The sequence below is a fragment of the Asterias amurensis genome, chromosome 15 (assembly GCF_032118995.1).
Source record: "Asterias amurensis chromosome 15, ASM3211899v1".
In the NCBI taxonomy this organism is placed as follows: Eukaryota; Metazoa; Echinodermata; class Asteroidea; order Forcipulatida; family Asteriidae; genus Asterias; species Asterias amurensis.
In genome coordinates, this window is record NC_092662.1 from 13,004,771 (window position 1) to 13,016,797 (window position 12,027).

At 39.3% G+C, this 12,027-nt stretch overlaps 2 protein-coding genes across 2 annotated transcripts in view; both read right to left on the minus strand.

The window, feature by feature from the left end:
* LOC139947869 (gamma-aminobutyric acid type B receptor subunit 1-like) overlaps positions 1 to 12,027 on the minus strand; it is a 223,154-nt gene that overhangs the window by 118,277 nt on the left and 92,850 nt on the right. The window contains exon 2 of the mRNA XM_071945696.1: positions 3,294 to 3,428. Coding sequence (XP_071801797.1) covers positions 3,294 to 3,428 — 135 coding nt within the window. The remainder of the gene's footprint in view (positions 1 to 3,293; positions 3,429 to 12,027) is intronic.
* LOC139947870 (guanine nucleotide-binding protein-like 1) overlaps positions 1 to 12,027 on the minus strand; it is a 395,329-nt gene that overhangs the window by 36,302 nt on the left and 347,000 nt on the right. The gene's annotated exons all lie outside the window — the stretch shown is intronic.

Consider the following 12,027-nt stretch of genomic DNA (forward strand, 5'->3'; position numbering starts at 1 on the left):
TGTGTTCCAAAGGCCCGAGGGGACAGTGCTCCATAGGCCCTAGGCCAACTTCATATAGTGCTTTTTAAAGCGATGGATTTCATTACGATGTATTGAGGTTTGCAATAAGTTTGTGCTAGTCCGAGGCTTTCGGTAAGTCCACAGAGCCTCTGTTGGAATATCTGGTGTGGATGTGGGTGTGCCTAGGGGGTATATATATGCTGAAACCAAAGGCTTTTTAACAAGAGGAATCTGAGTGCTTAAACAGAGTAAAGACGTCTTCACTTCGCTTTCATGCACAAAACCGAACAGAGACGTTACTAAAAAAAAAACAAGTGCAAAAAATAGTTAATGGCCTAAATGTTTCGACCCTAGCAGAGTCTTTCTCGGAGGCTAAAAAAACAAGTCCGAACAAAAGGAAAACGCAGAGAAGTCAGTGGTCTACACTAGTCAAAAATATGCAAGGAGTGTGAATTTTCTTTAAAGGTCGTCAGCTTTAGTAGGCACTAGGCACAGCGCCAACTGACAATCCCGCTCTTGCTGAGGAATATACTAAAAGGGTACCAGTCAAAACTAAAATAGATATCATGGTGCGATTGATGATAACCACTTTTGGGTGAGCAAATATTTTTTTATGCTTAAGGTAGTTTGTGTGCTTTTATGCTAGGCCGAATTTCATGGCTCGCTAAAAAAACAAGTCCAAACAAAAGGAGAACCAAAAAAAGTGGGGGGTTTACCCTCAACAAAAAAATACGAGGAGTGTTTTTTTTTTTTTGTAGGCTGTCAGCTTTTGTAGGCCCTGGCTGTGGGAATAACATGCAGGGTACCAGTCAAAACTAGAATAGATCATAGTGTGGTTGATGGTAACCTTTTCCAGGTAAGTAAATAATTATTAAGCTTAGGTAGTTTGTGTGCTTGTATGCTGGGCCAAATTTCATGGATCAGCTTACCGACAAATTCTGGGCTTTCAATCACCATTTTCTGCTTAGTGTAAAAGCGTTGATTGTCTGCGCTAGACGTGTAAGCGAAGAATGTCTAGTAACTTGGAGTATCGCGCGCACAAGCCAAAACTCCCTTCTTACCCGTGAAATACGCTTAGCGTAAGTGCAGAATTCTCTGCTTCCGCAAGCGCTATTGTTTATGGTAACTAGAGACATGAAATTGGGCCCACGGCCCAACTTCAAAAAGCTGTAAGCAAAGAAACCTTCTAAGCACAGGAAAATTTTGCTTTGCAAAAACAGGTCCAAACAACATTCCATATTGTTTACATTGTTGCGACTAATCCCCCACGCATTTTTTGCTTAGCAAAAATCTTCTGCTAAACAGCTTTATGAAATTGGAACCGGGTCTATTGAATGGGTCCAACTCTAGCTGCTTAGCCGTTTGCTTTTTACACACCATTTAAACACCAATAAACTTCAATCAATAATGAAGCTCAATATGTTCTAATTGTAGATTCATTAACTAGACATGACTTCACACGTAATTTGCAGACATCAATAATTTGTTTTGTGTTGATCGGTCCTTCATGACATGAAGAACCATACACCACCTTACAGTATGATATTGAATCGTTCGCAGTATTTGGGTACAAAACACTTTGTCCACAGATTTACATTAAACTTACACCATTTGAAGATAATGCTAATAGAAAGCTTACCTTCAAATATTACTTGCTGAGGTGCTGTAGTTTTTGAGAAATTAGTAAAATCATGTCAGGATAATAACTGGTAAATCAGTTTACAAGCTAAAATAGTTTTCAACTCACTGGGAGACGAAAAATATTTTCTAAAATAGTTTTCAATTCACTAGGAGACGAAAATTATTTTCCTGACTTGTTTTACTCATTTCTCAAAAACTACAGCACCTCAGCAAGTAACATTTTAGGGGAAGCTTTCTACCATCGTTATCTTCAAACTGTGTAAGTTCAGTGTAAATCTGTGGACATTGTGTTTTGTGTCCTACAAAAAAACCCCACCCCAAACCCTTTAATCATTGGCTATTTTATAGCTCATCACTGGCCTGTATGCTTCGAAAGGGCAAGGACCCCAAGGCATTTTCTCCTTCGTAATGGGGAAATTGTAAGTTTTTACTGGAGCATTTTAAGGGCACCAAGGCAATGACCAGGGGGCATGGAGGCAATCGCCTCTGTTGCCTCCATGATTGATTGAGAGCTTTCCGTACTGTCAAGTTTAATATATATTGCCGCACCAGTGACAAACAAAAGTTTTAACATAGACAGGGATTGTCCCTTTGGACAGTGATTTGGTTCGCTTTTGGGCAATCCTTAGGCTTCTGTAATTTGTTTGCTTGTATGCTGGGACCAGTTTCATGGCTCAGCTTACCGACGAATTCTGGGCTTCAATCACCATTCTCCGCTTACTGTGCAAGCATTGAATTTCTGCGCTAGATGTGTAAGCAAAGAATGCCTGGTAACTTGGAGTATGCACGCACACTCCCGTCTTACCCGTGAAATACACTTGGCGTAAGTGCAGAATTCCCTAGGCTTCTGTCTGCTTTTTCTTTTTGATTTGTTATGTCTCTCAGTGTTTTCCTAATGTTTCTAAATCCTACATTTTCTGTTATTACTGCTGTGTGTTTGTGATGTTTTTAGAGCCTGAAAGAATAAATAAATAAATAAAAGGGGGTTTCAATGTGGGAGTGGAGTGTAAACTTGGGGGGGATATTAAAGTAGCAAGCAAACTTCTTGAAATGCAGTTACTTTTCACTTGAGTTGGTCTAAATGAGTTACCTTTGAAGCAGAGCCTAGAGTAGAGCCTAGAGAAGAGTAGAGCCTAGAGAAAGTTTTAGAGAAAGCGGGTAATTTTTCAGCCAAGAAACTTTAATCTGAGAGGCCTCAAGCATGAAACCTTTCTGACAGAACACAATCCCACTCAACAAGGATGATGTTTTTTGTTCTTTCATTATCAACTTTGATGACGGATCGAGCCCAAATGTTCACAGATTTGTTAATTTATGCGTATGTAGGAAACACCAAGTCAGGGAACTGGGCCTAATTTCATGGCTCTGCTTACTGACGAATTCTGCGCTTACGATCACCATTCTTTGCTTTCTATGCAAGCGCCGAATTTCTGCACTATGTGTGTAAGCGAAGAGTGCCTAGTAATATGGAGTACGTACACGCACAGGCAAGAATTATTTGCTAACCCGTGAAATACACGCCAAGTACAGAAGTAAGAGTGGAAGTCCCTGCTTCTTTAAGCATAGATTATTTGCTTGCTGTAAGCAGAGCCATGAAATTGGGCCCTTGTATTTGAGTATGCTTTTAAAAACTTTTTTTTTCTTAGGCTTACCACCATGAGGTTCCACATCCTAGCAGCCTCTGCAACAGCTGAAGACACGATACTACAAGCAGTTAACATGATCACCTTGATGGGCTCGTGGTACAGCAGATTGTAGAATATGTTCGTTCCCAGTCCAGGGTTACACTGAAAGAAACAACACAATAAGAACCATTTTAAGATAAGAATCTTTAAATAAATTTGATATAAGCAGTGTTGTGCCACATGAGGCGGTGCCGGGCGGGCCTGCCAAGAACTAACAACTTCGCCCGGCACTCTGAGCAAAATACAAGATTGCACTTCCGCAATGAGGGCCCTATATCTGAACATAAAAAAAAAAATTGAGTTCCTTTATTCATTTTTTTTTTGCATCAATGTCATGCAAAATGTGTAATCGGTTTTTCACTATTTTCTCTTGACCCAGATGGCCAATCGATCTCAAACTTCTACAGGTTTGTCAGTTTATGTATATGGTGGATTACATAAAGTGCTTACACTACTAGCAACTGTTTTGTAAGCAAAAACCAATTCTGTAATGTTCCTTTAATAAAGCATAAGGGAAACTAACTTGAGATAAAATTAAAAATGATTTGTGGATGAACAAAATCAATCTTACTAGAGCGACCTGCGACCTCAGATTTAATGTGCCGGTGCTCTACTAATGTAGCTATCAGATTATTTTTGAGATTTTTTTACTTATCAAAAAAATCTACACAAAAATATATAACATTTGCCACGTCTGTACAAAATTCAAAATTGACATCTGTTAAATAGTGCATAGCTTAAACAGTTTCAAACCCTGTAGTTGCTGAACAAAAGGGAGGGGAAACCCCCCACAATTGAACTGACCTATTTATAGAGTGCCAATAGGCTTCAGTAAAGAACATAAACCTACAGCCTATATGAAATACTGCCAGAGACTTGACTGATGCTTTATCCAAATCACGTAACGAAGCCAACACCACCTGTCTCAGAAAGGGCAAATGGATTTCTGTTCTGAAGCCTTACAAGAATCGGAAAACAAAATGACAACATAATACCGAGGATTTACCAAAAGCTGCTTGCGTTCCAATTCAGCTCAGACATTTAAACCCACCCTTAGTAAGAGTCAAGCGGGGAAAAACAAAACAAAATCTTGAAGAGTTAAAGACACTGGACACTATAAGTAATTGTCAAAGACTAGTCTTCACACAGTTGGTGTATATCTCAACATATGCATTAAATAACAAACCTGTGAAAAGTTGAGCTCAATCAGTCGTCGAAGTTGCAAGATATTAACACCCTTGTCCCACCATGGTCACACAAAGTTGTGTGATTTCAGATGCTCGATTTTGAGACCTCAAATTCGTGGAAAATTACTTCTTTCTCGACCAGTACGTCACTTCAGAGGGAGCCCTTTCTCACAATGTTTTATATTATCAACCTCACCCCATTACTCGTAATCAAGAAAGGTTTTATGAAAATAATTATTTTGAGTAATTACCAATAGTGTCCACTGCCTTTAAACAGTTCTCCGTCTTGCTTACTTTAAAATCTGCCATTATTATCCCAAAATGAAGGAAGTAGAGCGTGAACAATTAGCATAAATCTCATCTTCAAACCATCAAGAATAGAAAAAACAAACTTCCTTCTGAGGACTGCCATCCATTTAGAGTCTTAGGCCCTTTTCCCCCTCTTCTTCTTCTTCTTCTTCTTCTTCTTTAATTTTAATAGCGTCAAGTTTGTCTGTATCTGCAGGTGCATGGTCGGGAATCAGGAAGCCCTAGCTACCCCCTTTCTGTTTTTCTTTAATCTAGTCCGATACCGGAGAGTGACGGGCTAGATCTTTCCGACGTCCCAAGTCCGATGCACGGGTCGTCTAAACACTCATTTCACCTGGCGGAATTCCATATGCTTCTAATCATTTAATAGCCTGCTGGTTTACCACAGATAGAAATACCATGTTGTTGTTCTTGGCGCATGTCTCGGGTCTTTCAAGCATTACACTGGGATTATTTCATCAGGAATTTGTACTTTGCCTAACAAATTAAATTTCCTCTAGAGCGGGAATCTACTGCAATAAGCACTTTTGACAGTGATTTATAAACGAGGGATTGAGTTGTTTGAAAGTTTACTGGAGGGCAAACTGTTTCTAGACATATATATACATTAACAAGTTTGTATTGTTTGGAGCTTTGCATGGTGTGGAGAAATACGAAGAAACTATAAATAAATAGTAAACTTGCGGGTACAAGACGAGCAGAGTATACTGTTCGAAACGTCGAGACCCAACCGGCTCTTTTCAGAGCCAACACTCACCCTAAGAGATTTACACATGGTTGTACCCGCAAGTTTACTATTTATTTATAGTTTCTCTTATTAAAAAGTTTGCATTTCTCAAATACAAACAAAACATGACCAAAAATAAGTACTTATTAATAACCTGATGGGAGTCTTACGATAAGATAAAACCTTACAATAAATCAGTGCAAAAATAACCATCCAAAAAGAAATCATTAAAGAAGAGTGTCCGAAAGTGGCCAGAATCTAGAGACACCGTTTCCCCCACTCCCTTTGAAATACTATTTCTTGGCGAACATCAATTTATAACCAATTCTTTGAAGATCAAACAAGTATGCCCCGAAGCTTCGAGCTCCTTTATCAAAATTGCACGATTGTGGGATAACAGCATTGTCGGCCTGGTAACCATAGTGATTCCAATTGATACTTCTTATCGATGATGAGGAAGCTCGTCGCAATTTTCAAACTCCCAGCAGATCAACGAATTGTAGCACGGTTGCCAAGAGCTGGCTTGACGGTGGGTATAATTTCCATCGCTCCCGGATCTCGTGTCCCTCCTCCTACCCCCCCCCCCCCTACAAGACCCTCTCTTGTACAGTCTGCATCCCAGATCTTGTGGCCCTCCCAACCCCCCCCCCCTCCTACAAGACCCTTTCTCGTGCAGTCTGCGTCGCTACTTCCTGACTAAGGATTGGTGGATGAACAACAGACGAAACGGTACTTCATGTCCGTACTACAACCAATGATTCACTGAAGAGGGTGAATCGTAGTTTAGGGAGGCCATCATAGCTCAGCGATCATCACTTTCTCCCCGGCACAATTTATAAATCAATTCCGCAGGATAATGGCATATGGATGGCGAGGCAGGAGGAGAAGAGAGGGCATAGAGAGAGTGAGCATCTGCTGGTGTTTCGCAGAATGGATTGACTCGAGGGGGGGGTTGGGGGGGACATGACAAATAGGTGTTAAATGCTGCACATTTATCAGGAGGATCAATGGCGATGATCCAATGCTAGGGGTAAATTCAACAGCACTTCCATATATACACTTGGAAAATAAGGTAAGGGGATGCACTCGATCCCCGAGAACCCTGAGTGCTACTAGCGCTCGGGTCTCAACAGAATTCAGAATATATATCTTAGCAAATCATGCAATAATTCTCAAGAATTCGGAGGATAAGTGTAACAGAAAAATGCCTCGGGCTCTTCCAAATGTCACTCAAAATGACTGAAAACTCTACTAATGAACTGGTTGTAATCTTATAGGAATAAAGCGAACGTACAAGTACTCTAGCTAAAGCAAGAGGGTGGAAAAAAACTCACGTCTACCACGTACGCTCGCTAGAAAAAGAAGGACGTATTTGGCGGAGCTACTGCGTAGCATGCTGAGTGGGCGCGAGAGGGCGCCCTCTGGTTGTCAATTTTTCTAGCGAATTAGCCTATCGGCTATGAAATATGCATAAGTAGTGGCTATTTGGGTAAGTGAATGAAATAGACTCAATAGCGCTTCCTTGGTGTAATTTGTGAATGTAAGGGGGGGGGGACCACTATGCTGTTTGTCAAAGGGAGGGGGAAGTATATAAAGCTGGGTGCCCACTGATCTATGGATTTCACGCACTCTCTAAGGAGTATTTTTCATTTCAGTTTATCATGAGCGGAGCAGAAATTATTTTAAACCTAAGCCACCCCAGGTCCCAATTTAATAGAACTGCTTCAGCAGAGAATATAACTAAACAAACAAAAAATAATCACAAATGTTTTACTTGTTAATTTGGCCGGTAACCTTTTCTGGCAAGCATAATTTTCTTATGCTTAGCTACGTTTTGTGCTTAAGCAGCTCTATGAAATTGGGCCAAGCTAATATTAATGAACTTTGTAATCTGTAATCTTCCCCAGTCAAAGACATTTTTTAAAACAAATTAAAAATGAAAACATTTATTTGCGTAAATTGATCACATGGACACATTAATTGTTTTTGCAAGGCATCCTCACTCTTATCATTTGTGGTCGTGCAATCTTTTATTCGTTTCAGATCTATTTTTCTGAAGGGATTTAAACCAGTGGCTAGTGACCAGTCGGTGTGTGTGAAAGAGTTAAATGCAACTTTCAAGTTTGATTTTGTGCACAAATACAATGTTGATTGCCAACATTTGGAGAAAAAGGAGTCTTCAATAAACCGGGTTAACGAAAACGTGCGTGGGTTTATTGTACGTGAGGTCACTTGCCGCAGAGGTAAACAAAGCGTGATAAACAAAAACATATGAACAACTTTAAACGATACAAACCATGTCCTAATCACATTTGTTATCAATCAAACAAAATTCACGATAATATCATATAAAAGTTCATAATCTTTCTGAAACGCAGTCCATGTACCTGCATCCGTGCAGCCGTGCTCCGGGGCGTGTTTATTTTTTTATTTGGCGCTCGCAATTACAAGCAATTAGTGGCAGCTGAGGCACATTACAGTCGAACCCGATATTGGGGCGACCCAGCATTTCCAGAGTCATCAGACAACAGCAATATTTACTTTGTCCGCATTTTGCAACCCCCTCAGCGTTTCAACGAGGCTGTTACACTGACAGTTACAATTAATATTAAATCACCACGACTGAAGAGTGTAAACCAAATCAGTTCGCATGAGAAGAAAAAAAAGGAAAAGAAAAAAGAGGATTGCCTCTTTCTCCTGAGGGGGAGGGAAAGTCAAACAGTTTTTCTGGGTCATCCATACAGTATAAAGTGATCAAACTCGCTTCCGATTTGCCTACAAATGAACTGTGTGATTGTCAACACATGCGTTTTTAAGAAGTCTTGAGGTGAAATGGTGAATGCCTTTATAGGGCCACAGCAATACTTATATATAAACACTACATGCTCCGAAAAGCTACGATATTTCCTGAGGGCAGAGCTAGCAGTTTACAAAGCTTCAACTGGAGGATATGCCCTCATTACGGGTGGGTGACACAAGTTACTGTCCGTTTTGAAAAATAGGCAATTTGAAAGGAGTCCATGTTAGTGGAACAGGGGTCGATTTCACAAAGAACTTAGGACTAGTCCTAACTTAGGACTAGTCCAGTACTAGTCCTAACTTAGGCCTATTCTTTTAGGACTAGTCCTAAACAGTGTTATCACTTGGTGTATCCCAACATATGCATAAAATAACAAAGCTGTGTAAATTTTGGCTCAATTGGTCATCAAATATGCAAGAGAAAAATGGAAAAAACACCATTGTTGCACAAATAAGGACTAGTCCTAGGAGATATTAAAACTTAAGGCTAGTCCAAAGTTAAGACGAGTAACTCGTCCCAACTCGAGATAAGACCAGTCTTAACACTTTGTGAAATCCACCCCTGGGCTTGATTTCATAAAGAGTTAAGATTGATCTTAACTGTACGTATCAATCTTTAATTGCTAAGCAAAGTATAATTGCTAAAGCAAAGTGTAAAGTGTGATGTCACAGTTACTTAAAGCCATTATACACTTTCGGAACACAAAAAAAAAAATCACAGATTTACAAATAACAATAACAGGGTTTACAGAAGGTAATGGTAAAAGACTTCTCTTGAAATATTATTCTATGAAATGCTTTACTTTTTGAGAAAACATAAAAACAATTATCAATTCTTGACATCTAGAATTACGGATTTATAGTAAACACTAGTCGTGACACGGCGAAACGTGCGAAAACAAGGGTGGGTTTTCCCCGTTATTTTCTCCCGACTCCGATGACCGATTGAGCCTAAATTTTCACAGGTTTGTTATTTTATATATAAGTTGTGATACACGAAGTGTGGGACTTGGACAATACTGTTTACCGAAAGGGTCCAATGGCTTTAAATGGAAGGTATACGTTTGGCAATCACTCTGAAATTAATGACAATAAAAACTAACTTGGTTAGTACAGCAGCTTTGGATAGTATAAAGCATTTTTAGAACCATTTCACTTAAAAGAAATGAGGTTTTGAAACAAGATATCTGTTTTCATCCCCCTAAAAGTTGAATTTAAGAAACTTTACTGTCGCAAAGGTTTCTAAGATTGTGCATTCCAAACAGACTACTCTCTTAATGTGAAGAGCCATATGAAGGACAACTCTTTTTCAAGTGGTCTTCCACTCTTTTAGATTGAAGTTTGCATCTTTTTTGAGTGATTTTTCACTCTGTCCTGGAGTGAAACCCCTCTATAAGAGTGAAATAACCACCACTCTTTTTAAAGAGCCATATGAGGGACAACTCAAAATGTAAAGAGTGGTGTTTTTTCACTCTTTTACATTCAGAGAGTAAACTGCTGCGGATTTTCGGCGATATCTCAAAAACACGACCGCCTTTTGAATTGAAATTGTTAGTTTTGTTGTAATATACATCTACATTTATAAAGGATTACAAAAATTCAATGAAAATGTTGACACTATCTTTAGAGGCACTGGTGGACCCTATTGGCAACTGCTCAAAATAGTTGTAAAGCATAAAAACTTACTCGGCAACGAGCAATTGAGAGCTGTTGATAGTATAAAACATTGTGAGAAACCACTCCCTCTCAAGTACAAGTCTTTGAGAAAGAGGTTATTTCTCACTCAAATATTCAAAGACGTCAGGCCTGAAGTCATTTATTGGGTAACTGAAAGCACACAAATTTGTGATTTGAAATTGTTGGTTTTGTCTATTTTTATTGCAACTTCAATGACCAATTGAGTCCAAATGTTCACAGTATTTTAGCCCTATGTTGGGATACACTATTGTGAGAATACTGGGCCCAATTTCATAGAGCTGTTAAGCACAAACATTTTGCTTAGCATGACATTTTTGCATTGATAAAACAGGATTACTGACAAAATGTCCATTTGTTACATATTGTTTGTTACTGGTTTTCAGCTGTTGTTTGCTTATCCTGAAAATTACGTCGAAATTTGGTTGGTAATCCTGTTTTTATCAAGGCAAAATTTCGCTCAGCAAAATTTGTGTGCTTAGCGGCTCTATGAAATTGGGCCCTGGTCTTTGACAATTACCAAATGTGTCCAGGCCTTTAAAAATCAATAATCTATTGCAAATAAAACAGTAATCAAAATCCAGTTGAACAACCTGGGGGTGGAATATAATGTCAAATGTGAATAGAAAAAACTAGAACCTGCACAAACACAATAAATCAATGGATAGGAAAGCCCACACAGAAATACAATCAATAAATAAGAAAGTATAAAAGCCTTCATTTGGTCACAGTCAGCTAGATGGTCAAATTAAAAAAGAAAATTCTGTTTAAAAAAATTAAAAAAACATAGGATGTCAAATTCTGAGTAACTGCCTCCTGGATGACATTTTCGTCAAAACCCTGAGGTTCTTCTTGGTAAAAAAAGAAAGAAAGGAAAATGGGGAAGATTTACGTCCTTCTTGTTTCAAGGGAGGGTCGATAATTAACACAGGGGTTCCCCCCCCCCTCCCTGTTGTATCTTGCCATCAATGTCACTTTATACATGAAGTACTTTATATAGTAAGTTTTGCAGTCACATCATGTAATGATAATCTCTAATTTAGTTGGAGTGGTTCTGAAAAGAACCCTAGGTTTGGTTTCAACACAACATTTCGATCAGTATGCTCCGATTGTCTTCAGGAGAACAGGGGAGAAAAAACAACATTTTTCTTCTCCAGAAGACGATACTGATCGACATGTCAAGATGAAACCTACGATTCTTTTCAGAACCACCCCAACTCATTTAGAGATTGTCATTACATGGTGTTACCACAAACCTTTCTATTGACCCCTTGCAGGCGCGTCACACGCGGCGACTGATGCCACGGTCACCATGTTGGTGGTCAATAGGTTTACGTGTAAACGCCGCGTCGCCTAAAAATGCGCACTTAACTGAATAACACACGTTGACATTGACTACCAAAATGGAGCATCCAAGATTATTCTGATGATGACGTCAGGTCAAATGGGTCAATATCATATTTCCACCATGCAAAGTTTCAAATCCTACTCATCATGTAGTACTTGGAAAGTCTTTGTGGATGTTTGAGTTTTTTTTCTTTCTTCTTTTCATTCATCCCCTTCCTTTTTTCGCTCCTATTTTGAGCAGGAAAAGCTAATATTGATAGTGATCAACAAGCCGACACGATGCAATCTATCTTTGGGCTGTAGACGCTCTGCCTCATCCTGCTGGGTGTTGCCATGACAACACGATGGCCTGGTCAAGAGGCTGATGAGCTGATGAATGATTAATGTGGCAGGCCAGCAAATCACCCGTTGATTTTGTTTTATACTACCCCCCCCCCCCCACACACACCTAAAAAAATATTTTTAAAAAGTAAACAGAACATTTTTTGGTTTTTGTTTTCAAAAAAGAAATGATGAAGTGAAAATTATTTATGTAAACATTTAATGGTGTTGATTGAGGCCCCCCACACGTATAACTCCCAAAACAGAAAGCCCTCACCTTACCCAGAAGGTCCTCACAACACCCTGTCCCAGTTCC